Source organism: Cervus elaphus, chromosome X (genome assembly GCF_910594005.1).
Source record: "Cervus elaphus chromosome X, mCerEla1.1, whole genome shotgun sequence".
In the NCBI taxonomy this organism is placed as follows: Eukaryota; Metazoa; Chordata; class Mammalia; order Artiodactyla; family Cervidae; genus Cervus; species Cervus elaphus.
Window position 1 is genome coordinate 42,050,144 of NC_057848.1, and position 25,811 is coordinate 42,075,954.

General features: G+C 49.4%; 1 protein-coding gene across 3 annotated transcripts in view; it reads left to right on the forward strand.

Annotated features, from left to right (window-relative positions):
* The first annotated feature begins 2,211 nt into the window (after nt 1-2,211).
* The window catches only part of LONRF3 (LON peptidase N-terminal domain and ring finger 3), a 39,568-nt gene continuing 15,968 nt past the window's right edge, over nt 2,212-25,811 (forward strand). Inside the window, exons 1-7 of one of the 3 annotated variants that reach the window (XM_043896119.1) lie at nt 2,212-2,352; nt 2,715-3,903; nt 6,643-6,761; nt 10,263-10,385; nt 14,455-14,610; nt 16,788-17,052; nt 17,802-17,892. In XM_043896119.1, the coding sequence (XP_043752054.1) occupies nt 3,087-3,903; nt 6,643-6,761; nt 10,263-10,385; nt 14,455-14,610; nt 16,788-17,052; nt 17,802-17,892 (1,571 nt within the window). In that variant the 5' untranslated portion in view covers nt 2,212-2,352; nt 2,715-3,086. The remainder of the gene's footprint in view (nt 2,353-2,714; nt 3,904-6,642; nt 6,762-10,262; nt 10,386-14,454; nt 14,611-16,787; nt 17,053-17,801; nt 17,893-25,811) is intronic. The other 2 variants (XM_043896120.1, XM_043896121.1) reach the window with 2 other exon arrangements.

Genomic DNA, 25,811 nt, shown 5'->3' on the forward strand with positions numbered 1-25,811 from the left:
GAGTGGATGGTGCTGCCTTTTGCACCATTGCTCCCTGCAGTTTGAACATTCCTAACTTCATGGTTAGCCATGGGCACACACAGCTGCCCAGAGGGGCTACCTAATGAGAGCATCTCTATTCCAAGTCTGCAGGCCTGCCTGACTGGGCCTTCTCCTTGTCTCTCCACCCATGACAGGTAAGGGAGGGAAGTCAACCCAGGGGATGCTGACTTGTCAAGGTGGTCCAGGGAAAAAAGCACATCCCAAATCTGCATCTGGAAGACAATTTTGGATAACCAATATCTAGTTTTAAAACTTGTCAAAGGGATATAATTCTTGAACTATGAGGTTTTCATTATTATCCATCTCATGACTCTTTCATATGAATCTCTTTACTTGCCCCACAGATTATCCCACCTCACAGATGCCAGAAGAGGCAGGCAGATAATTAATGCTGGCCCGCTACAGACTGTGTCCTCCACCTGAATTCATATGTTGAAACATAATCCCCAATGTGATGGTATTCGGAGATGTAACCTTTGAGAGGTGATTAGGTCATGAGGGTGGAGCCCTCATGAATGTGATTCGTGCACTTAGAAAAGACCTCAGAGATCCTTGCCCCTTTCCACCACGTGAAGTTATAGCAAAAAGACAAATGGCTTGAGTCAGGACGTTGATTCTTACCAGACAGTGGATCTGTCAGCGCTTTGATCTTGGACTTCCCAGCCTCCAGAAATGGATTTCTCTATAAGAAATATCTTTTTTTGTTTATAAACCACCCAGTCTATGACATTGTGTAATAGCAGCCTGAACAGACTAAGACAGACCCCATTGAATAACAGGGGAAACAAAGATAAAAGGAGCTTCCCTTAGACAGCAAATTAGGAGGAGCCCCAGCTTCTCCCCAACTGCCTGGCACAACCCTCTCCTCTGCCTCCTGGCCAGTCCCCTGACTTCCTTAGCTTCAAAATCTGGCTCAAGCCTGACCTTGAAAAAGAAGACAGCCATCTAATCACCTGCCCTTCCACCAGTACTGCTGACTTCACCCCCTTGTCCAAGTCACCACCTCGTATAGCATCTGGACTAGTCTTTTGTACTTAATTAGTTGAGTTAGGTATCATGACATCTAGTCTTAGGATAGAAGGCACTCAAGGTTCAAAGGGAACTTGGTCATTAGGATCAAGATCTTGTCAAGCTAAGACCTTGTGGGAGGTCTGGCCCAAAGTCTCACATCAAGTTATGACAAAGCCAGGGCTGCTAGCCAAGTTTTCCTATGTGTGCCTTCTTGGCTATATCCTGAGTTCCTCGGTTTCTTTTCTTGGTCCCCTCCCGCTATGTGCCTGTGCCCTTTCTCCCCTTTGACCCTCTCCCCCTGTCCTGTCTCAGAGGGAGACTCTAAGGATGGCTGCATAGTACCTGTTCTCTGGGACCTTGGGGTTGACTCAAGGGGGATTAAAGAGTGGAAACAGACATAGCCTGGATGGATCCTGTGGTTCTTAGCTCCGCAACATAACCTGTCATTCTTGACATTGGTTCAGAAGCCCAAACGTTGCCTCTCAGAGTGTTAGATCACTCACTCAAGGTCATTCAGCTCAGAAACGGCCATAGCAGGAGCCCATTGTAGGTCCTTAGGCCTATGGGACAGCCCTCTTCCCCAGGCACCGCTCCAGGCAATATCCAGGGCCCGTTGACTCCCAAGGCCCACTGAGCCAGAGGCGAGCCCAGACCCCCACCTCCCTGCTCCGAGCAGCGGGACCCAGGGGGAAGTGTGTTATTCCTTTAAGTCTCTGAGCCTGTCTGCTTATTTGTGCTTTTGGCTCCCTTTCCTAAGTGTGGGGGCGGGAGGGAGACACAGTGTGGGCGGTTCACTCTGGCGGGGCACCCTTGACACAGTAGGCCAAGCACCTAGGCTGTGCGCAGCCCCCCGCCCCCCACCCCCACCGCATTGTGACGCGCCAGTGTCAGAACTCTGGGTTCTGGAGCAGCAGACCCGGAGGCAGTTGAGCCGGCTGCTGGAGTGCGCCGGGACTCGCACTTTCTCCTGAGCCGCGCTCTGGGTTCCTGTCTTCCCCTCGCGGTTCTCCCACGCCCCCAGAATACCCACTGACCCAACAGGCCTTGTGCTCGCGGCCGCGCCCATCCGGCCGGTGGCCCCCAGGGTCTGGGCGCGGGCCGCCCGCCCCAGCGCAGGTTCCATCGCTGGTGGAGAGAGAGGTGAAGAAGCAGGGCGCGCGGGGAGCCTCCTCCCGGTCCAAGCCAGCGAGCGCATCTTCTCTGCTTGTTCTTTCCGCTCTGCGAGCGCAGCCAAAGTGCTGAGCCCGCCAGGCCCGCTGCTCGGAGCCACTCGCAGCACAGGAGACCAAGCGCCCTCGGGTAACCACACTTACTGCCTTTGGGGGATTCCCTGGGGAAGGTGGCCAGGGACCCCGCAGGAGAGGAGCTGGGGCAAGGACCCAGGTGAAGGGCTGCCCCAGAACACTCCCGAGGTGCTTCCCTTCGCAGACAGCCACGGTCGCCCCTGGGAGGGCAAACCTCCTAAGTCCCTAAAGACCTGGAGGACTGTGCTTCTCGAGGTACCGGCCTCGAGCGGGGAGGGGGCAGTTAGTGAGCGGCTGGCAGAGGGGACCTGTTTGCTGACGGGTTTGGAGGTGGGAAGGAATAGGGTTTGGAGACGGAGAAGCCCAAGAGTAGACACTGGTGCTTTTTTTTTTCTTCTTCTTCACTTTTCCAAAAAGGAACCACATCGCGAGGGGGGAAATAAGAGAGTGTAAACACAAACAACAGCAAAAAGAAGCCACGAAAAGCGAAGCCAAAAGAAGCAAGCGCAACACTGTTACAAAACTGTCTGGTTTTGTAACAATCGCCCCGCCGCCGGCCAATGAGTGGTGAGGCGGCGCATCACGTGGTGTCGTTTTATATAACACTTTGCTGAGACAAGACAGTTATTAGGCGGCGCGGGGCGGCCGGCATGGAGCTCGCGGAGGCGCGGCAGGGACCAGCGCGCGGCAGAGTGGCGGCGGTGGCAGCCCCGATTCCCTCCAGCCGCCGCTCCCAGCTCCGCGTCCCCGGCCCCTAGACGCCTCTTTTCCACGGGTGTCCCTCTCCCTATGGATTCATTTCAGACAGGACAGATGCTGAGCTTGCCCGCCGAGCTCGGCAGCAACAACTTAGAGCTGGCGGAGCCGGCGGCATCAGCGGCCCACGGAGACACGGGCCCCCACCCGGAGGCGGCTGCAGAAGGCCCCGCACCTCTACCGACTCGGCCCCCGGAGCCGGAGCAGCCTCCGAAGGCCTCGACGCCAGAGTGCAAAGTCCTGCTCACGCAGGCCGACGCCCTGGCGTCTGGGGGGCGCCTCCGGGAAGCCCTCGAGGTGTACCGACAGCTCTCCGAGCGGCAGCAGTTGGTGGCCGAGCAGCTGGAGCAGCTGGTGCGCTGCCTGGCCGAGAACGTCCCGCAAGCCGAGGAGCCGGCGCCGGAGCCCCCAGACGGGAGCCGCGCTGGGAGCTGTGCGCTGGCGGCGGAAGAAGCAGGGGCGGTGACAGCCGCCGAGGCCACCGAGGTGTGGGACGGCTTCAAGTGCCGGAAGTGCCATGGATTTCTCTCAGACCCCGTGTCCTTGTCCTGTGGCCACACCTTTTGTAAACTGTGCCTGGAACGCGGGCGGGCAGCCGATCGGCGCTGTGCGCTCTGCGGCGTCAAACTCTCGGCATTGATGGTGACCACCGGGCGGGCGCGCGGGACCCGGCGGGCTGGGCAGCAGGCGCCGCCGCCGCTGCGGGTCAACGTGGTGCTCAGCGGCCTCCTTGGCAAGTTGTTCCCGGGCCCGGCACGGGCGTCGCAACTCCGGCACGAGGGCAACCGGCTGTACCGCGAGCGCCAGGTGGAGGCGGCCCTGCTGAAGTACAACGAGGCAGTTAGGCTGGGTGAGCCCACCGTACCGCCGGGGCCGGGCCGGGCGGGGGCTGGAGCCTGGAGGGGAGCTGGGGGTGACTCCGGCGGGGGAGGGCGCGCGGACCGTGGGACGGACCGCGAGCGGAGTGGGGGCGGGGAACTCTGGAGTTCCCTGTCCGACTTTTTCTCTGTGTCTGCCCTTTTTTCTGCGTCTCTGTAAGTCTCCCTGCTCTTTGTCTTATGTCTCCTGTTAGCTCGTGTGTTCCTGCGTGTCTCAGTCCCTGCTTCTCTTTGTGTCACTATTTCCTCTGTCTTTTCCTTTCCCTCCGCATCTTTGTCACTCTGGCTCTTGCTCGGTGTCACCGTCTCTGTTTCTCGGGCTCGCCTTCTCCTTCTCCCTCCGTGTGCCCCAGCCCCTCTTCCACCTGCCCACACCTTGCAAACCGGGAGGTGAACTTCGCACCCTTCCCACTCGCGCGCCGGGGCCCCTGCGCTCCAGAACGCCGGGGCTGTTCGGTCGGCGCCTGCGTCTGCCGCTCCCTCCCGGTCCGGGGCCGCCGTGCCGGCCGGGAGTTGTCCCTTCCGGGGCCGCGGCTCCCGGTGGGGTGGGTCCGGCATGGAATTAGGTCAGGAGAGCACTGGTTGCATAAGGGCCGCGAGCGGCCCGGGCCGGGCGGCCCCTCCTCCGCGCGGGCGGGCGGGATTGTGTAACGGCTGAGGTAACCGAAGTGGGCCACGCTCGCCTCGGAAACCATCCCGCGAGCGTGTGCGGGCGGCGGGCGGGGGGGGCAGGAGCTCTCGCGCCCCGCTGCCCTGTGACTCATTGTCACCGCTTCCTATCACACGATCCTCGGCTGAAATAGATGCCCTCCCCGTCCCCCCCTCCCGCGCCGCCTGCCCGCAGTCTGCGCCCTCGCTTCGAACCCTAGCCCTCCAGCCCAGAGGGCGACGGGCCGGGCGACGGCTCAGGGATCCCTGAGGACGCTGGGCTGGCTGCCAAGGGGGCCGCCTCTGCCCAGCTTTTCCGTGCCGCCTGAGGACGGATGGGTGGGCTCTGCGGCCTCAAGGGCGACGTGGGCAGCCCCGCGCCTCTGACCGCACTAGGGCGCCTGAGTTCCCTCGGGGTAACGACTCCCCCTAACCCCCCACGTCTGGACCCAGGAAGTGGCCGCCCAGCGACGAGCGACGGGTATTGCCCAGCTCGGGCCGGCTGCCAGGAGCTCAGCGGTGGGGCGCGGTGTCTGGCGATGCGTGCCAGGGAGAAGGCGACAGGGCTGGGCAGACAGGGTTCTGGGATCCGAGGGTGCCCTGAGCCCTGCTTGGACGGTGGAGGAGGGGGTGGGCTGCAGTCTCCACATGTTGACTCTTCACCCAAGCTTGCAACAGGTAATGGGGGGGGCGGGGATGAAGGTGGACTGGGGATCACTGGCAACCCCCAACCCCCGACCCATGTGCCCAAGCAGAGCGCCTTGTCAGCTGCCACCAGGCTGGCTTGTGCTGCAGGAAATGAACAGAGGAGGCTGTAAACTCTTAACTGATGTCTTAAGAGCAAGTAATGGGCACCCACGCAAACCCTCTGCATACCCTCTCGGGGAAAACAACAACAAAGCCTGTTCCCACAGCAGCAGCTGGAGCCTAGTCTCTAGGGAAGAGCAGGGCAGTATGAAGGAGACAGATAGAGCCTGCTGAAGCCGGGATCTCAAAGGAAGGTTCCATTCCTGATCGAACCCAGGTCTCCCGCATTGCAGGCGGATTCTTTACCAGCTGAGCCACACGGGAAGCCCCAGCTGTCCCTTAAGAGCGAGGAAAGCCCTTTCCTTCCCTCTTCCTCCTCTGTCTTGGTTATTGTCATCACTTTTCCCTGGGGGTTCATCCTTGGACCACCAGAGGATCTGGGGTGAAAATGTGAAGACCTCTTCACCCTTCAAAGAGGAAAGGGGCCTCCCCAACAAAGAGTATCTTTGTGCTAGAAAGTGGCCAGTCTCTCTTTCTATTATTCTAAGTGCTATACTGTCCTTCAGAAAAAAAGGAACCTGTCTCCCACCCCAGATTCAAAGTCTGTCAAGGTAGCAATGACTCTGACCAGCTAGCTAGGCTTTGAGCAGATGCCTTCACCTCTCAAACCTGATTTTCCTTGTAGATTGGGTTGCTTGAACCAGATGATCTCTAAAGGCCTTTCCAGCCCTGAGTCTACTGATTTAGAGTATTGATGAGAGCCAACCTCACTTTATTCACAGAAGCCTTGTTCCAGCCCATCATATCTGCCCATCTGTAATGAGATGATGGAGCCTTGCAAATGCATTTCTGTTTTCTTAAGAGAAACTTCATATATGTGTTGGGGTTTGTAGACAAAGATGTTGCTGGTAAGACTAACTTGGACTTGTCTTCCTGGTGGCAAGAATGGGGATCACATCCAGCCACCGCCTTCTCCCTCTTCCCTGGCCTGTTTCCTTGTGGGCAATACCTCACTCAGAAGCTAGGCTGCCAGTTCCTAGCCACAGCCATGAAGCAGGGTGCCAGAATTTGCTCTGTGTCAGAGTGGCTAATAATGCACCACTGACCCCACAGGCCCTTTAAGGAACTGCTTGAGGTGGGGGGGGGATGACTTCTTTACAGTTGGGAAAGCTCAGACCCAGAGTGGCTGGGGGTGTGGTAGGCAAGGCAATACTAGGGCTGGAGATTAAGCTTACACTTTTGGGTCTCTACTAGAGAGGTCCTAGATAACTTGCCATTTTGCTCAAGGTTTTTTTTTTTTCCTCTCATTTTGGCAGCTCCAAATGACCACTTGCTTTACAGCAACCGGTCTCAAATTTATTTCACCTTGGAGTCTCATGAGGACGCATTGCATGATGCCGAAATAGCATGTAAGCTCCGCCCCATGGGGTTTAAGGTGAGTGTGGGATGGGAAGGATGGGAAGGAATTGTACTGAGGACAGGAATTGGCAGGGAGGACTGCCACCAGGGAGTGGGGAGCAGTGGGTAGGGGCACTAGAGCTCACTCAGAGCAGGGGAAAGGCTCTTCATAGGAGCTGGTGGGGGGAGTCCCTTGACAAAGGGTGACTTAGGGGTCTGCAAGAGAGCTGAGTTCTGTCCCAATTTTATCTTAGACTGATGACTTGCAAAGCAGCCTGGACTTTGTGATTCTTTAGAACTTGAACTTGGGAGCCAGACTGCCTGAGTTTCTGTCCTAGCCCTGCTACTTTTACTAGCTGTGTGGCCTTGGCCAAATTACTTAACCTCTCTGTGCCTCATCTCCTCACCTATAAAATGAGGATATTCAAAGCATCTGCATAACAGGGGGAGACTACCTGTTGGGAGGAATACATGAGCTAATGCAGGCAGATACTTAAAACAATGCCTGGCATATAGCATTGTATGTATTTGCCAACATCATCATCATCACCATTATTTTCCCAGGACACTAGAGAGGAGGGGAAGAGAAACACTGCTGTTTGGTTCTGCCATCTTAAGTCCTTAATGTAGTCAGTCAGCCTGCTGCTTTCCCTGAACATGTAGGGTGTGGGGTGGGAGTGGGGAGGGGAGAAAGACAGGTTTAGCTTCTCTCAAGATGCCAGGATGCACAATGTCACTTCCTGCATCTCTTCCGGCTTCCCTCAGGACTAGCCTTCAGTCACATGTCAATAGTTTGTTTAGAAGATTAGATTTGAGCCTGGACCTGCAAGCTGAGTGACCATGGGGAAGTCGCTTCACTCACAGAACCCTAGGTGTCCTTGTTTGCAAAACATAGATCTTGCTCTCTGCCCTAATCACCTTGCAGAGGTGCGGGGGTGGGGCAGCGCTGGTTCCAGGTCAGCTTGACCAAGAGTCTGTTCTGTGAACCATAACGTTGGGTCTTGGTGTAGTGCTCTCTCTACGCAGCCCAGGATGCTGTCCTCTGAAACCCACTTGATCCAAGGCCAAGTCCATAATCCCTTATCTGAATCCCATAGGGCTGGATATGTTCAGAATCCAGAATGTTTCCAATTTCACTAAGACCAGGTATCAGCTCTGGACAGTGCCCCATAGTCAAACACAATAATATTTCTGCAGCATATTACATGAAAATTCACACTAAGTGGGAAGAAGACTGTAACACATATTGTTTTAGATCAAGATTTGCCACCTAATGACTTTTGATGTCAAGCTTATGAAAATATTGGATTATCAGCCTTTTTTTTGGATTTGGGGAACTTCAGATGAAACACTGGGGAGCTGCATACTGGGTCATTAATGTCAGAGTGAACCTCATACTCTTTCATAAGAAGATTTTCATGAGTGATGATAGATTAGTATATCCTCTTTCCCAAGGAACACATTTACGGTTTATTCAAACTCACCAATGTCTTAACCCAAAGGAACTTCACTGGGAGCATTTCAGGCCTTGTAGCAGTGCAGGCCAGTGAGCTGCCTGGGGGTGAGAGGACGACTCTTGTAACTGTTTCTGCTCCCATTCTAAACTGTATCGAGGCAGCGGCCTCCATAGTGCAGTGGGAAACAGGGCTAAGTAAGCAGTGGACCATTTTGGATAAAATTGGAAAGGTGACTTCCCCAGTGAAGGAAGAGTTGGTGAAAATATTAAACAGAAGTTAATTTCCCCTAAGTGCTGGGTTAAGCAAAGAGGCAGTGATGATAGAACTTTATGGACTAGGGAATTGAAAGAAGACTGGAACTGATGCTTTTGATTCAAAGCCACCTCACACCCCAGTTTATGGATTTCCCACCATTTCTGTATGAAACGCTCCTATGAGAGGTGTTCACTTCATGCATCCCTATTCCAGCCACCCAGCCAGGGCTGGAACTCTCCTGCAAGTGCGATAACTGAGCTGGCTGCCCTAAGCATGTGGAATATATGGGTTGCTACTTGGTATGATTGGTCAGATCCCCAAAACTGCCGATCTCCCAGCACTTAACACCCTCTAGACACCTTGAAATGTCAGGCAGGCCTTTCTCTAGAGGGCCCCTGGCAAGCACCGCTGGGAGCATCCAGCTCCAGAAGGAGGGGTAGGGTGCAATTTGGGGAGAGGCCCCCAAGAGGCTTGGAGCAGGGGCCACTGTTCAACAAGGCAGATTCTCCTGTAAGCCAGGCCCAAGCCAGGAGGCACCAGGGCCCACAGAGGCATGTCCAAAGGGGAGGTCCATGTATTAGAGTGCCCAGCAGCCGCAACCTGGATTGTTGCCTTCCCTAAGTTAGACTTGGGGTCAATGTGTGGGCAAGGGCCTGGGGAGCAGGCCACTGAGGGGCAGCCTCTAAGCCAAGCTGCCAGGCATGGAGAGAAGACAGCCCTCTTCTCACTTCTTTTCTTTCTCCTCCATCTTCCCCGTGATGCTCCTCTCCTACCCCTTAGGGTTTCTCCCCCAGGGCAGTTGGACTTGGACCCTGAGAAACCCTAAAACTTCTTATATGATTTCAAGATGTGAGGGAGCAGACATGAGCTGAGTCCACTGGAGCCAAAGCGTTTGTGCAGCCCCTGGTTAGCATTCGGAGGGACTTGGCGGGGAAGCTCCCAGTGCTAGTTCCAGCTTTGCTGCTAGCTGCCTTCAAGGTCTTAGAGAGGTCACATGCCTTGGCTCACTTGGGCCTCTTCTGATAAGTGATCACTGAATGTGGGTGGTCACTCAGCCAGTAACATGGATTAGGTCTCTGCTTGACAGACTGGTTAACAGGAAGGCCCATCCAGGCAGGTCCTGAAAGCTGGTTAGTGTGACCTCAAATGGGGGTTCTTGCTACATTTGATGCCTCCTCCAATACAATGGTGGGGCAGGGGGTGGGGGGGGTGGTGGTAGTGTGGCACAGTGGTTGTGAATCTAGTCTTCTGTATCAATCATTCCCAGGCTCTCAATCTGATTCCACAATTTTCCAGCCAGATTACTTCAGGCAAGTCACTTCTCTGGGTCTCAGTTTTATTTTCTTGAAAATGGGCTTCAGAACAATTGCCTACACCAGCAGTCCCCAACCTATTTGGCACCAGGGACTGGTTTCATGGAAGACAAATTTTCCACAGATGTTGGGGGGGGTGTGGGGGGAGATGGTTTGGGGATGATTCAAGTTCACTACATTTATTATGCTGCCACTGATCTGAAAGGAGGAGGAGCTCAGGCAGAAATGCAAGTGATGGGGAGTGACTGTAAATATGGGTGAAGCTTTGCTTGCTTGCCTGCCGCTCACCTCCTGATGTGTAGCCCAGGTCCTAACAGGCCACAGACTGGTACCGGTACAGTGGCCTAGGGGTTGGAGAGCCCTGGCTTACACAATAAGGCTGTGGATAAGATAGTCCTTTTAAAGCCCTCACATGACAGTGAACACCCAGGAAGTAATTTAGCTGATGTTATGAATGATAGCAATGTCAAGAGGTGGAGAAGAATGGGACTGAATGCTCATGTTTTCTTTCAGGCACACTTCAGAAAAGCGCAAGCCTTAGCCACCCTTGGCAAGGTGGAGGAAGCGCTAAGAGAGTTTTTATATTGTGTGTCCCTTGATGGAAGGAACAAAAGAGCAAGAGCTGAAGCCCAAAGGGTGAGTTGAGATGACGTCAGGTCCAGCTGCCCAATGGGCTTCCAGCCCTCTCTCCTCTCCAGGGCAGGGAGTGAGGGAACTGCCCTCCCTAGGGTTGGGGGTCCAGAGTGGATGGTTTCCTGGGTTGAGGGGACAGGAGCAAGACACAGGTGCCAGTTGATGACCCAGAAACACCATCCTTTTGGCATGTACAATCAGATTGAGCAGCTCCTACATTTCTGTAGGAGCCTGTGAGGAATGTGCTTGTTTCTTTGACTCAGAATCTGGGTGGTCAGTAAGAATACAAACAAAAAAATAAAACCAAATAAGTTAACATAGAGATGGAGGTCCGCGGAGGAGACTCCGGCTGTTGGCCAGAGATCCCGGGTATGAGGTGGTTTTAGAACTTTCCTTGGGCTGAGTCACTGCTTCACCAGCCACACAGGGTGGCCAGCTCCTCACAAGGGGTGTTGGGTCCCATCTGCCCTGCCATATGCAGAACTCCAACCTTCAGCTTCTTTGCTAGAAATAAAACACATATGTGATATAAGTTGGGGACCATTACAGTATAATCCAGTCATCCCAACTCTTGAGTTGCTGGAGAATGTCGTTGTTATTTTTTTTTTAACTGCATGAAATACTGGGCACATTAGTGAATGCTCAAGCATCCTCAATTCATAGACTTTATTGCTTATTGTTCTGCAGTGTGCTCTCTCAGTGTCTGGCTCGTTGGCCTGGAAATGGGATGCCGACAGTCAGCGGGGACTTCTGCTATGCTTGTGCCCCACCCCCTGTTCACCACTGCGCCCCAGGTGCCTCTGTCCCAGGGTGCTTTGGCAGAGCAGTGGATGAAGAAAGGGAGCAAGAGACAGGACTGGTTTCTGAAGGCTGCAGAAAGGAATCTTCAAAATCATTGAACTAGGGGCAGCTGAGCATTGGAGCTTCTGGGAAGTTACTTTGGGCTGGTTAGTAGGAGCACTGGTGGAAGAGAATTGCTCCAAGCTGTGGACCCTTCCCCAAATCTTAACTGTAGTCCACAGTGTGAGTAATAACGGTAATAATGGCTAACATTTATTGAGCATTTCTTGTGCACTGGGCACTGTTCTGTGGACTTTATGGGGAAGCTATAATTAAATCCCCACAACGTCCCTGTGAGAGTAGGTATCATTTATCGCTATGTTACAGATGAAACAGATGAGGAAGCTGAAGCTTGGTACCTTTCCTGAGGTCATGAATCTAATGATTGGTGGAAGAGCAACCAAAGCTGACTCCTCCTGCTTCCAGAGTCTGCCTTGTGAGCTACTCCACTATCCCACTGACCTGGGAGGCCGAGTCAGGAGTCTCAGCACCCACTGCTGAGACTGGGGGAGAGGAGCAGTGGGATTATCCAGTTCTGGGATGGATGGACAAAGGTGGTTAGAAGAAGAGAGTGTGCAAAGGCCAACAGAGGCAAGTGTGGAGCCAGGAGAGAGTGATTTCTTTACTCTCATTTGTCCATTTTCCAGTTGGCCTGAGAGGCTCTTGGTGTCATTTGGGTTGATCCTCTTTCCCACCCGCTTTATAGACCACCTAGTATCATTTCCCAGGTGGCTGAGTGGTAAAGAATCTGCCAGGAAATGCAGGTTCGATCCCTGGGTTGGGAAGATCCCCTGGAGGAGAAAATGACAACCCACTCCAGTATTCTTGTTTGGGGAATCCTATGGACAGAGGAGCCTGACGGGCTACAGCCCATGGGATTGAGAAGAGTTGGACACGACTGAAAAGACTTAGCATGTAAGCAATCATGCAGTGTCATTTCCACAGCTGCCTTAATGGGATGGGGCAAGAACTGTGCTAAGCTCTGGAGACCCAAAGAGGCATAAGCCACAGTCTCAGTCCTCCAGGACCTTACACTCTTGCACTGGTTCTATAATGTAATATAAATGCCAGATAATACAATCGAACATTTGCCTGTGATGAGTGTTCCAGAGTTCTGAAGCTAGGGTGAGAATTTAGAGGCAAATTTCAACGGAGTGGGGTGAGGACATGGCACTTAGTTAAGAACGCCAAGGACCCTCTGTGCTTATTTGCTGGATTGTTCCCCTTTCCAGGGATAAAGATGTGACAGAGATGGTCCAGGTTCACTTGGCATGAATTACCTGCCTTTGTCACGTATAGGCCTGGGTTTCTTTTTAACGTTTGTCTTTACCTCAGATTCTTTTTGGACTTCTTGACCCACTTGGGCCTTTTCAAGGCTGACGCTGAAGTGAAATTGACTTCCATTCGTATATGGAATGCTCATTTTCACTGAGAGTTGACCCCAACTTTTGTTTTCCAAAGCCACTGGGAAGGCCTTCAATGAGGTCCTAGGTAGCAGAGGAGGAAGCTCAGTGCTGCTGTTCCTTTGTCTAATTTCCTTCGAGCTTCCCTCTCTGCTTCTCTTCCCCTCCCACCACACTCTGCCCTCGTATCCTTGTACCTAGGGGTGCCCTATGGCTTGCTACTGCTCTCTGGGGAGAATTCCAGGGGGAGTGCTTCAGAGGTGGTTCCCAGTGGGTCACTCAGAGGCCCCTGAGAGCCAGCAAAAGAGGAGTCTCTGAAAGCTGGCATTTACAGCCCTGGTCAGTGTGAAAACCTCCTGTCTCATTCCTGTACCAACTTAGAACTGGAAGGAAAGAGAGGCATCTGTCATCTGGGGATTTTGGGCCTCTCTCTGGGCCCTAGGATGGCTAATGTCTTAACTCAGTTCCATCCAGTGTGATGAGTATTTATTGGACATCAGTCGTATGCCCTCCAGAAACTGAGCATCTGGTTAGAGAGCAAGGCTTACATTTGCGATGCAATTTGAGGCTAACACAAGACTGGGGAGGGTAAGGCACTATCTTCTGGTGCAGTTGAGAACACAGAAGGATGGGAGAGACTAGGGAGACTGGAGGAAGAGGAGAAGGGAGTCCTGGAGCTGAGCCTTGAAGGATGAGCAGGGCTTGGCCACGTGGAAAATGCTGGCATCAGAAGAAACATCATGAAGGAACTGCTGGGGCCCAGTAAGGAAAGAAATCAAACCGGAGTGAGTTTGATCCCAGTTTCGGTCAGATTCTCCTGATCAGTTAATACCCTGTTACCTGGAGGAAGGGGTGGGGCACCTTTTAGTTGGTCTCAACAGAAAACATGTGAATATGTTTTAGAAGCAAGTGACCTACCTTCCTGGTTATGTGTTACATACAAAAATACCTATGTATACAAATAATTGGCACTTTCACAGGAGAGAACTAAAGCAAGGATGTGGGCGGTTGATGGGGCAGCCTCCACCAGATCATGCATCTTTGACTCCCAGTCAAAGATCTGGATCTTGTATCTGCCCCACCCCCATCCCCAGCTTATCCAGTTGCAAAGGAAGCCAACCATAGACTAGAACCAGCCTGCCACCCCCAACCCCCACCCCAATCATTGAAGTGACTTGACATTCTCTGGGAACTGAAGGCTAGAAAGTAGGAAGAGAGGCTGGGAGAAGAGGGAGGCAGACTTGGTTCTGCTTTTGCTAACACATCGCTGCTGAAGGGATTCATGATCCAGGGCTGATGGTCAGGGAGGAGAGGCAAAACAGGCAGACAGGGAGGGAAGAAATACAGAGGAACCTTGATAACATTTGTTGCCTTCTACCCACGGGGTCGTCTCGGACACGACTCCAGGTCCCCCAGCTGATGTTGGTCTCCTGCCTTCTCCTCAGCCTCTTTCCTCCTAGACAGGTTTTGAAATCCCCCTGCAGATCTTTCTGTGGAAGGGTAGCAGCGGAGTGGTGGTAACTGGCTAGGGAGACAAAGGCAGATCTATAGTGCCTTTTCAAAATCCAGATTCCTGGCCACACTTCAGACCCAGGGGAGCCAGGTGTGGGAACTTGGAACCTGGAATTCTCATAAGCTTCCCAGGTGATTCTGACAAGCTGAAGGGAGGATGCCTGCTCCACTGTGTTGGGGTCTTTGGTCCAAGGCTTCCTCCCTGGGGTTTGGCCCCACAAGCCGTACCCTTTGTCCCTTCCTGCCCTCCCACCCCTGCCCTTCACCCGAGCACCTGTAGAAACTTAAGTAGTGAAGTCTTCTGTTTTATGTCCCAGCTTCTCCTTAGTTTCTTTACACCATCATTCCCGGGGGCCTCTCAGGAACATTCTCTCGATATACTGAAGCTGTTGGCACCTCACCCTAGATTAAAGGAACACGTAGAGTCATTGGCTACTGAAGGCACCAGCCATAATCTACCAAAGTTGTCACAGGTAAAACTCCACTCACCCAGCTCGCTCCTGACGCTTCGTTTGACTGTTTTGTGGGCAGACGTGGAGAGTGAGCCCTCACCTTCCTACTTTGTTTGGTTTCCGAGAAAGAAGAAATGGGAGTTGCTAGTGGCTGTCTTCTTTGCTGAAAGGCTATTTAAAGATAAAACTGAATTTCAGGCAGGGGCCCAGGTTGATGATTTATTATGTTCAATTTTCAGTTCTTGATCAGGTCCAGTTGAGAGAGGTGACAGAACTAGAAAGGCCTACTTCCCCAGGAGCCATTCAGTTGGGGTGAGCTTAGGGGCAGAGCCTGGGAAGAGGACCTGACAGTCCCTCCTTTCCTGCTTTTTGTTTGTTCAAGCTGCTGGTCTTTGAGCACCAGCTGAGTTCCTTGTGCAAAGACATCTTCATTTGATCCCCAAGTGGAGGTCATTTCATATTCCTGCACCGTGTCTTACACATAAGTAGACTTCCAGCACATAGGTAGAGCTGGGGAGAGGGAAGCAACTTAGGAAGTGTTAACTTTCTGGGATTTGAGTCTTCGAAAACCATGGTCTCCAGGCCCCAACTTTCCAAGAAGAGGGCAAGTGGGCAGAAGCTGGGGCTCAGAAGCACAGATGTGTAGGCAGAGGTGAGCTCTGAAGATCTAGGCAGCTCGAAGCATCTGCCTGCCTGCTATCCCTGCCCTGTGTTCCTCCCCTGTGTGTGAGCCCTAGGGTCTCCGTGGCTTCTTGGTTCTCTGACAGGTGAAAATCTTATATTTCCCTGACTTCTTCCTCTGCTCTGGAGAATGAACAAAATGCAGGTGTGCCTGACTCAAAAAGGCTGGAGGGGTGATGGGCAGAACTTAGAATATATCCTGAAATCAAAGCAGTACTATGGGCTAAGTCGCTTCAGTCGTGTCCAACTCTTTGTGACCCTATGGACTGTAGCCAGCCAGTCTTCTCTGTCAATGGGATTCTCCAGGCAAGAATACTGGAGTGGGTTGCCATGCCCTCCTCCTGGGCATCTTCCAGAACCAGGGATCGAACCCGCATCTCTTATGTCTCCTGCATTGGCAGGCGGGTTCTTTACCACTAGCACCATCTGCATTTCAATACTTCTTTGAGATCTTTATTACAGGATTGAGAACCATAATACTGAACCCAAGTGCCTGGAGTGACTTCTAATTGCAGCCCAATCAGAAATGAAGAAAAAAAACACCCCTGTCTTTCTTGTATGAAGAAGCTGAGGAGTAAGGACTGGGTTTCTACCCAAACTTTGCCTTGCAAAGCACTGTACTGTGTAGGCTCTGCCGAGGCCTCGTGGAAAGCTGAGGATGCAGCAGTGCCATAGTGCTGATAAAACCCTGAACTCCCTGGGTTAGAGACTCAGAAAAGCCTTTTCCTCCTCACCTCATCATTTTCTCCCAGCTGTGCGCTCCCCATTTTTCATCTATCTACCAGGTTTGTTTGTTTGTTTGTTTTGGTTGGAGTTGGAGGGAAGACAACAACCTGAGCATTTTGACCCATGCACTTTGAATGTAGAGTAGAGAGGGATTTTCCAGCTAAACCTGCATAAACACTTTGTCATTGGATTTTTTTTTCTAGATCCTTCTCCTGGACAAAAATTCTTGAAAAGGCTAGAGATGTTATTGATCATTTTGCCAGATGATCGTGTCTCTTTTTCAGACTCTTTGCCCAAAATCTAGTGAAAGAATTCGTTTGTTCCTAGATCCTTTGACCAGTATAGCATAGCTCTGGAGTGTGAGGGCACTTGGCAGGCCTGTGCACTTGCATCAGAACCTTCCCGAAAGTTCTTTGGAAGCTGGGTGTGGGACTGGACGATGGCTGGGAATGGCAGTGAGGGTGAGAGGAAGGGCCGAGTGGCAGGATCTACCCTCACCGAACTGCGTGCATTGGTGTCCCTCAGGTGGTGACTGGGGACTGACTGGAGAGGAGCGGAGACCGGTGCTGCACTTGGCATCTCGCCTTCACTGATGCCCAAGGACTGTCTCCCTGCACGCCTTACTCTGCCCCAGCTGGGCCTTCTGTCCCCTGTGACTGCCACTCAGTTAAGCTACCTGTCCTTAGATGGTCAGGACTGGACAGTATTTTCTCCTCGTCCCTTCTGGAGACAATTACCAGAGGACGATGTTGGGCCCCAGTAGATTCTGACGTTTGGCTTTCTTCCTCCAGGAAACGCCTGAGCGCCCACATTGTTCCAGTCAGGAGGCAGCAGCAGCCAGGGGCCAGGGGGGCAGCCTGATGAACCTGGTCACTGTGACAGGGGATGGGCCGCAGGACCACACGGAAGACTCGGTTGGAGCGGAGGAGGAGAAGGGGGTCGCTGCCTCTTCCCAAGCTGCCTCCAGTAAGACTGGCAAATGCCAGGAGAAGAAAAGGAAGCACTGCCAAATTGAGCCCCAAGACCCAGAGAGGCCTAAGAAAGCGTCTAAGCCAGGTGCAGACTCTACCCAGGGAGGTGGGGGCTTGGAGGGGAGCCCGGGCTCAGCAGTGTGCGGAGGCTCCTGCCCTCCACATGATGGCTCCTCTGCTCTGCCACTTCTAGGGTGGCTGTGGGGTTTCTGTGAGAGCAAGCAGTTCCTAGCATCCTGCTGATGCCCCATATGAATTATAAGGAAAAGCCAGGGCCTATGGGCAAGCATAGCATCAAGTAACGACATCTCACGCCCTTGATGTTGTCATTTCCTTCCAGGCCCGCCTCTCTGCACCCCCTTCCCCATTCCAGGGAGGCCGGACCCGGGCAGCTCTATCAGGCCTCATCCTGCTCATTCCCAGTTGTGTCCCCGTAGGTAGGCATCTGACAAGCAGCAGCTGCAGCTTGGTATCTTTCCAAAAGTGGCTGCCAGTGCCAAGATTCAGTGTCAGCTATGAAGGCCTGGCTCAGTCCGTGGAGTCATTGCAGCTGTTTGTCAAGAGTGAGGTGCCTGTTCCATTTGAATGAAGCGCCCCCCAGGGCTCCCAGACAATTCCTGACCTACACGTCTCTTTCTTTGGGGCTGCTGGAAGCCTCCACATGCCTGTATCAGGGTACCCCACTCTCAGTGACTCACTTGGTCACTAAATCAATTCTCGGGGAGGTGATGAGAGTGACCAACTGAAAAACATAATTGGGTTCTTTGGCCTTAGAAGTGCTGTCTTGTGACACCAAGGTTGGTTCCCCTCTGACTTCTGCTCTCTACATTACAGATCCTTCCACTGACCCCAGGGCCAGGCCTGTGCTCAGTGTCCCGCTGGCATCTTTTGACGCCTCTGACCTTGAATGCTCCCTCTGTATGAGGTATGTGAGGTGTCCTGTCGCTTACTGCCCGAGAGGTCTTCCCCTCTGGTGTCTGCACCTCTCTGCTAGTGACCTATGGCTTGGTTGGTTAGCACAGAAAAGCGTGGTTCTAACAAAATGGAAGTCACGCTGACTGTCACATGGGCGAGCTTGTGTCCCTTGTTTACAGATCACATGCCCCACACTCCTGCCTTGGAAATACCTAGAGAGCAGGAAGGAAACTGTCTACTCAGAGGTCAAACTGACAGTCCACAGGCTGGATGTCTTTTGTTTGGCCCTCATGGGATTTGGGGGATTGTTGTTAAGGTGAATGTTTAGAGACAGGACACTCATAGGGCCAGGCCAGTTGGTCATGGCCCCCCTCCCTCGGCCACTGCCTTCCTCTCACATTTGCATCACTTTCCTGGCTTCTCTTTAAGTTTGGGACCCTGGAACTAATCTCTGCTGGCTACTAGATCAAGATCTCAAAGCATGAGTGCCAGTGTCAGTCTCACAGGCCTATTCTCTGGAAGCCAAGGAGAGGGCTGGACTCATTTTTGGTCTGTACCTGCCTGTGCAGTAGTCAGTAGTGGGCATGTACGACTTGGCTAGGAGTCTCTCCTCCACCCACTGCCACATTGTCTCTCCTTTCTCAGATCTCTGGAGACACATGCCTCTCCCCACCCCGCAACATAAACAAATAGGAAACTGCTACAGTCATGGTCTGCAAAAACAAATGACTTTCACTTGTTTCATTTCACAACAGTAGCTTTGTGGCTAAGAGGAGGTTTCCAAAAACAGATGGCCTGGGTTTCCACCCAGGCTGTGCCACTTACTGGCTGTTTGACCTGGAGCAAGTGACTTTCTCCACCACTGTTTTCTCATCAGTAAAACGGAGAACCTGTTCTATGGTGTTGTTATGTTATGTTATGTTATGTTATGTTATGGTGTTGTTATGATTAACTGAGAAAATCTATTTGAGACACTTAGAATAGTGCCTGACATAAGTACTCAATAAATGTTAACTTTTTTTCCTAGACCAGAGGTTCTTTAGCTTTAGGTCCATTGACCCCTGAGGGGGTTCTGTGTATGGATTCTAGTAGATCTATGAATTCCCTGATGTTATATGTAAAAGTGTGTGTGTGTGTGTGTGTGTGAGAGAGAGAGAGAGAAAGAGAGAGAGAGAGAGTTTTCCAGGACAAGGTCCACAGCTGTCAGTAGATTCTCAAATGTGCCTTCCCCTTGGCAAAAGAGCTTTAAAAGGAGGCTGAGATATTTGCACAAAATTTGTTAAGATGGCTGAACCAAGACAAGAGATGTCAAGAAAAATCTTTTGGTCCATCACACAGATGGATGCAGCCAACGGAGGCCCCTCAGACGTCTTCTTGCCCTTTACAAGTACATATGCCTTCCATGTCAATCCCAGGCATTTGTCACTGCTCAAAGTGACTTTTCTTGTCCTCTGAATAAAAATGAGTGAGGCAGCTGTTACCTGAACACGTACTTTCTCTCTCTCTCTCAAAAAAAAAAGAATTGTCAGATTTGCTTGTAAGCTCGGACAGACTTGATAAGGAATGTAGCAGCACTTGAAGCAAGCCCTGCATATACTGTCAGAGTTCTAGGTGGAGTGGGTGAGGGTGGGACTGGCTGAATAACCCAGTCCCTTGTGCCCCCTCCGCCTCACAACGATGTAGCAGGTGGGTCAAACCAGAGCCAAGGTGTGAGACAGACAAGCTCTGCTTTCCAAGCTGAGGCATGGGCCCCCACAGGTAACGCCATCATGGTGCTCAGCCAGTGATGAGAGCCAGGGTCTTTCAGATGTCAGACTTTGATAGACTTGATTCAGCTTATCCTCCTGGACACACCTCCCAACATCCCGGGGATGCAAAATCAAACACGCAGACTCATCCTGTTTGTGTTTTCCCTGAGGGCTAAGAATTCTGAGGTTGAAGGTCTTTTGTTCCCTTCCGTCTGCTTTCTCCCTTTCATCTTGTTTGTCCCTGATCTCAACGGGGGGCTTCAGAGAAGGGTTAGAAATTTGGTCCAAGAAATAAACACCAAGAGGATAAGACCCCCTTCGAGTTTGCTCGTTCTGAGTTGAAAAGCCATTATTTCCCTTATCCTGCCCCTCTGTTCTAAATGAGACTTCAAAGCAAAAACCCATCTTTGCCTGGAGCAGCTATTGTATGGGCTGCTGAGTTACACTGGGGACACTCGGGAGCTGCTTGATGGTGAAAAGAAACCTGCCAAGTCTAGAGAACATTTCTGATCTCAAGGCTCTTAAAACTGGAGCTCTAGTTCAGAAACATGTGGTTCCCCTTCCAGCAGGGCTTGTCTCCAAGTCAGAAATCACATGTTGACAGAGGCCATTTCAGATACATGCTTTAGTTTGAATTATTGCAGTCCTGAAAAAGTTCCTGTTTCCTGTAGTGTTTTTATTTTTCTAATCATGATTAGAATTATTCTTAGGTTCTGTCATGACTGTCCTGTGTCTTTGGTGGAGAGGGTTTATGGTGAGAGATATTTTCAAGCAATCTGCCGGGTCATGAAACTACACGTGTACCTCCTGTGCAGGTTTCAAGAATAAAATCCAGTGCTGTGATGCTGTCTTGGTTGAAGACGAGTTAGAGTAGGAATTGATCTGTTCTGAGTCTAGAGAGAAAATCAGGAGCTGCTTATAAACTCCTCAGGGGAAAATGGTGGAAAGAGTGAACGGAACAACCGTTGGAGGGTGAGCTAATGAGAAACTTCCCAGTCTCCGAGTCCCCCTTACTGAACGGACGGAACAAGGTCTGCTGGGGGAAGTTGCTCTCTGATTCCAACACCTCAGAACTCTCCTCCTCCGTCTTTAATGACTGCCAGTCCTCCCTTGAGATTTACCTGCTCCTGATACCCTTGCCCTGGGGTCACCTCTGGGCCCACTGTGGAGCAGGAATGTTGGATATTTGAACCAGTTACCTAATGGCCCAGTGGCCCCTTTGTCCATTGAAACGAAAAGCTTTATATTTAACCTAGTTTGAGCTGCTCAAGTAGCTGGGTGTTATGGAGTCAGTTCACTGCTCGCTTGCTCTCTCCCTCCACCCCCTCCCTCCTCCTTGTTCCCCCTTTGCTCTCATTTGATAGCCACACAAGAGCACAATACAAGGATGTAACTGGTGGGAAAAGATAGCTATTTCCAGACAAGCCAAACATTTTATCCAGGCTGACATCTAACTGAAAGCATTTATTATTACTATTGTTTACTCCATCACCCTGACAATGTAAAATGCTTTCTTGTGAGAAAATCTGGCCCTACACTGATTTATAAATGCCTCCCTGAAGTGTTTTCTGAAATCATTCCTAAAGTGATAAATAAAAGGGAGAGGAATTTGAGTATATATCTATTTCTAACTCTATCTCTCTATATATGGAGTTTCTCTCTCGCTCTTTCTGGTGGTGGGGAAGGGAAGGGAGAGAGACAGAGAGAGAGGGAGAAAAGGGTGTGTTTGTGTGTGAGTGTGTGTATCTACATGTACACGGATGGTGTTTGTTCCAAGATCTAGATTCACACACAGTCATCTCTGTGTCATCTAGTGGAGAAGGAAGATGGGCTTGAGAATCACGTGTGACTTCACATCCCAAGTGCTGCTATTTACTAGCTAGCTGTGTGGCCTTGGGCAAGTTATTTAACTTGCCTGAGCCAATTTCCTCCACAGTAAAATAGAGCTAATCCAATTAATTACTGCCTATGACTATATAAAGCTAATTTATATGAAAAACAGCAATGCACACATTCCTGATAGCAAGAGAAATGCATTCCATCTGTTCCCAGTCTCTTTACTCAGTCAGCCTGAATAGAAGTGGGTTGAGTATTGAAAGATGATATATTCTAAGCATCTGAACCTTGAATTATTTCAGAGCAATAATTATGCAGCATCTGTGGCAGCATTCTTGTTTGTGACCACTCGGATCAGGGGCATTTTAATCATAGCTCTTGCTAAGAGTTGCTGTATCCTTTTGTGTCTGCTACATTCATCTGCTCATTAAATGTCAGTATTTATTGCAATTAATTGGCCAACTATATCATTATTATTTGTATGTGAATTACATTCTTCAGTGAACAAAAGGCCCAATTTTGAAATGCTCAGGAAAAATAGTTTTACAGATACAGGTTCATCAATCAGTCTTCATCATTAGTGTCATCGAATAATGCATAAAAGGCATTCAGATTCACAGGTCTCAAATTACTGAGGAAATGAGATCGTCTGTCTTGGCTGCTTCTAGTGGTTAGATCACAGCAGTGGTTCACAAAGTCAGCCTGCAAGTCACAATCTTGAGAAATACTTTAAATTGTGAAATAGACACAGTGGGAAAGTACATAAAAATAGGAATGGATTCTCATAAAATACTGTAAAGAGGCTACTCATGCAATCCCTTTCAGCCCAAGAAAGAAAACGTTAGTTACCAGGACTCGGAAGCTGCCCATATGTCACTTCTAAATCACCACCCCCGCCAACTGCCCCTAAAATCACTATCTTGACTTTTATCTCTTCTTTTTTTCTTCAAAAAAAGTCTTATCACTCTTGTATGTATCTCTAAACAGTGCAATTTCATTTTTTCCTGTTTAAAAATACTTAATGTAAGTTGAATTATCCAGAATGGATTCTTTTGTTGTAACTTCTTTTCCTTGGGATGAAGATTTATCCATGTTATTGCATGTTGGTGAAATTTGTTCATTTTCACTAGTGTATAGTGTCCCATTGTATGAATCCTACAAAATCAGTTATATTCTAGATGGCTATTTGGATTGTTTCTAGTTTAGGGCTATTACAGACAATGTTACTATGAACAGTTTTTATGTTTACTAGTGTATATATGTGTGTGTTAGTTGCTCAGTCATGTCTGACTCTTTGTAAACCCATGGACTGCAGCCTGCCAGGCTCCTCTGTCCGTGGAATTCTCCAGGCAAGAATACTGGAGTCCATTCCCTTCTCCAGGGAATCTTCCCAACCAGGGATCGAACCCGGGTCTCCCGCATTGCAGCCAGATTCTTTACTGTCTGAGCCACCAAGGAAGTATATATATAACTCTCCCCATTTTCAATTGGGTTATCTCTCTTTTTCTTACTGACTTGTAGGAGCTCTATGTATGTTCTAAATGCAAATCCTTCGTTAGTCACCTGTGTTGCAAATATCTTGTCCCACTCCGTGGCTTGCCTTTTGCTCTCTTAATGGCACCTTTCTCTTTTTTTCCCCTGTTAATGGCCTTTAATTTTTAATTTGGTTTTTAAATTTTATCAAAGTTGTACATGCACATAGTTTAAGGAAGAAAGTCATTCTGTGAGGCTTATTAAATAAAGACATTTTTCAACATGAAAGGTCTCTTAATGGCATCTTTCAATACACTAACAAGTTCTTAAATTTAATATGGCAACAATGATCAATCTTTTCATTTACAGTTAGTGTTTTGTGTGTGTGTGTATGTGTTGTTTAGGAAATCTTTTCTCCCCCTTGAGGTCATACAGATATTCTATCTTGTCTTCTAAGAGCTTTACTCTTTGTCTTTCACATTCATTTTTACAGTCCACATGGTGTTGCTTTTTGTGTATGGTGTGAGAATCAGTCCAACTTCTTTGCCCCCTATGGATAACCAACTATCCCAAATAGCATTTATTGAGGATTCTATTTATGTATGGAAAATCTTCTCTCTGTGTTGAAGTGCCACATTTTAAAAAATCAAGAATCTGGGTCTGAATCTATTTCTGGGTTTTGTATTCTATTCTATGGATCTGTTTGTTCCTGTGCTAGTCTTACTGCTTTTCAATCAGTACTGTTTTATAATAAATTCTCATGTCTGGTAGAGCAAGTTCTCCCACGTTGCTGCTCTTCAAAAGTGTCTTGGCTCTTCTTGGCACTTTGCCTTGCCTTATGAAGTTTAGAAATCAACTTGCCAAGTTCCACAAAAACAAACAAACAAGTGAAATAACCCATTGGGGTCTTTCATTGGGACTTAGTTAGGTCTTCTTTTACTTTCAATGAAATGTTTGCAGTTTCTTACAATAGAGGTCTCATAAACTTTTGTTAGATTTATTCCTGGGCACTTGATTTTCTTTTTCATTTTTTTGTTGTCTTTTTAAAAAGATTTTTATTGGAGCATAGTTGATTTACAATGTTATGTTAACTTCAGCAGCAAAGTGGATCAGTTATACGTATACATATATCCATTTTTTAAAATTCTTTTCCCATATAGGCCATTCTAGAGTATTAAGTAGAGTTCCCTCTGCTATACAGTAGGTCCTTGTATGCTGTGTGCTAAGTCACTTCAGTCATGTCCAACTCTTTGTGACCCTGTGAACTGTAGCCCGCCAGGCTCCTCTGTCCATGGGATTCTCCAGGCAAGAATACTGGAGTGGTTTGCCACTCCTCCAGGGAATCTTCCTGACCCAGGGATAGAACTCGTGTCTCCTCCATCTTCTGCATTGGCAAGTGGGTTCTTTACCACTAGTGCCACCTGGGAAGCCCCCAGTAGGTCCTTATTAGTTATCAATTTTGTATATAGTAGTATGTATATGTCAATCTGAATCTCCCTCCCCACCTTACCCCCAGTAACCATAATTTTGTTTTCTATGTCTGTGACTCTATTTCTATTTTTAAAATAAGTTCATTTCTACTTTTTTTTTTTTAGATTCCACATTTAAGCGATTCCATATTATATTTGTCTTTGTCTGACTTCACTCATGGGCACTTGATTTTCAAAAGCAATTGTTAATGTCATCTTTAAAAAAATGTATTCTCTCACGCTTCTTGTTGGTATGTAGAACTACAGTTGTGTGTGTGTGTGTTTGTCTAGCATTCTTGCTAATTATCTCAATTCCTATTAATTCTAATAATCATTCTAAGATTCTTTTGGATTTTCTAAGTTCATCATCATACCATTTATGAATAACAACAGCTTTGTTTTTTTTCCTTTTCAGTCTTCAGACTTTTTTATCCCTTGCCTTAGTACACTGGTTAGGACCTCCATTAAAGACTTTTTTTGAAAACTAGTTATACTTTTTGGTCAATTTAGTAACTAAAATTTATTAACTCAGTTAGACACATTAACTACTTTTTAAATACCTTGATAACATTGAAATAGAAAACAGTAAATATATGAAAAACTTCTTCCCAGGTCCAGACCTTCATTGGCTTGTTAAAAATAACAAATCTCCTGAATTGCAACTTTATCAAGTGAGACTTTGCCATGTCTGTGTTTTTAAAGTTCCACTGGGGACTCTGATAATTAGGTTTAGATACCAATGGAGATTTGTCCATGCAGAGGTTAGTAGGATTGTGAAATTCAGTGACTCCCAACTCTGGCTGCACATTAAAACCACCCAGGGAGCTTTAAAAATCCTGATGCCTGGCTCTTACCCTGGACCAACTGATCTGAATCTCTGTAGGTGAGGTCCAGCCTCTTTAGTTTTTAAAAGTTCCCCAGGTGATGGGGGAGGGTGGTCTAGGGAGGAGCAAGAGGGAGGGTTTGCCCAGGGACACAAGGAGACATTTGGGGGTGACAAGTATTTTGATTATCTTGATCTTGGAGATGGTTTCATAGGTGTGTGCATGTGTCAACACTTATCAAATTTTACACTTTATGTATGTGCAATTTATTGCATGTCAATAATATATCTAAAAAACTACTTAAAGAAAAAACAATCCACATGATTCTCGAACACAGCAACAGTTGAGAATCATTGTTCTAATAGAACGGGCACACGGCTGGAAGGGGAAGTTGGAAAGCCTTTCATTTGCCAACAGTTGGCTGTGTACTCTTAGATCAGCGACTTCATTCACTCTGGATCTGTTTCATTCTGGCTGGTGGGCTCGATGTTTTCTTAAGTACTTTTCAGCTCTGATGTTTTGATTCTTTTGCTCGCCTGGCTGTGTGGCCCAGGCTGCTGGTGCACCTCCTGGCCACAC